General features: G+C 63.6%; 1 protein-coding gene across 1 annotated transcript in view; it reads left to right on the top strand.

The window, feature by feature from the left end:
- JAK3 (Janus kinase 3) overlaps window positions 1-957 on the top strand; it is a 14,752-nt gene that overhangs the window by 9,766 nt on the left and 4,029 nt on the right. The window contains 2 exon segments of the mRNA XM_017743827.1: window positions 1-133; window positions 773-952. The exon segment at window positions 1-133 is cut by the window's left edge and continues 20 nt beyond it. Of these exon segments, the coding sequence (XP_017599316.1) occupies window positions 1-133; window positions 773-952 (313 nt within the window).

Below are 957 nucleotides of genomic sequence, written 5' to 3'. Positions count from 1 at the left end.
GTGGGTGGCCCCCGAGTGCGTCAGCGATCCCGGGAGCCTGGCGCTGCCGGCCGACAAGTGGGGCTTCGGAGCCACCCTCTGGGAGATCTTCAGTGGGGGGAACATGCCCCTGAGCCTGCTGGAGCCCCAGAGGGTGAGGCTGCCCCATCCCGCTGGATCCCGATCCTCCTGTTCCATCCTGCTGGATCCCAACATTCCTGACCCATCCTGCTGGATCCCAATCCTCCTCCATCCCACTGTATCCCAATCCTCCGGTCCCTTCCCGCTGTATCCTAGCCCTTCGTCCCTGCCCGATTCCATCCTGATCCTCCTATCCCAGCCCTCCTGCCCTGTCCTGCTGCATCCTGACCCTCCAGCCCCATCCTGAACATCTTGTCCCATCCCACTGTATCCCAACCCTCCTGTCCCTTCCCGCTGTATCCCAGCCCTTCTTCCCTTCCCATATTCCATCCCGATCCTCCCATCCCATCCCAACCCTCCTGCTCCATCCCGCTGCATCTTGATCCTGCTGCCCCATCCCACTGCATCCCAACTTTCCCACCTCATCCCACTGCATCCCATCCCTCCTGTCCCTTCCCACTGTATCCCAGCCTTTTTTCCCTGCCCAGTCCCATCCCATCCCATCCCATCCCATCCCATCCCATCCCATCCCATCCCATCCCATCCCTCCTGCCCTACCCTGCTGCTCCCAGACCCCGCTCTTTTCCCCAGCCTGGAGCCATTCAGGGGCTCTTTGGGGGTCCCACATCCCACGATTCCCCCTCTCCCGCAGAAGCTGGAATTCTACCAGAGCCACCAGCAGCTCCCAGCTCCCAAGTGGCCGGAGCTGGCCACGCTCGTGGCCCAGTGCATGGAATACGAGCCCCAGCGCCGGCCCTGCTTCCGCGCCCTCATCCGTGACCTCAACAGCCTCATCACCTCCGGTGGGCACCGGGACGGGCTGGGGGGCCACAGGGG

Source organism: Corvus brachyrhynchos, unplaced genomic scaffold (assembly GCF_000691975.1).
Source record: "Corvus brachyrhynchos isolate BGI_N302 unplaced genomic scaffold, ASM69197v1 scaffold219, whole genome shotgun sequence".
NCBI lineage: Eukaryota > Metazoa > Chordata > Aves > Passeriformes > Corvidae > Corvus > Corvus brachyrhynchos.
Note: the sequence above shows the minus strand (reverse complement) of the source record. Positions and strands in the feature narration are given on the sequence as shown.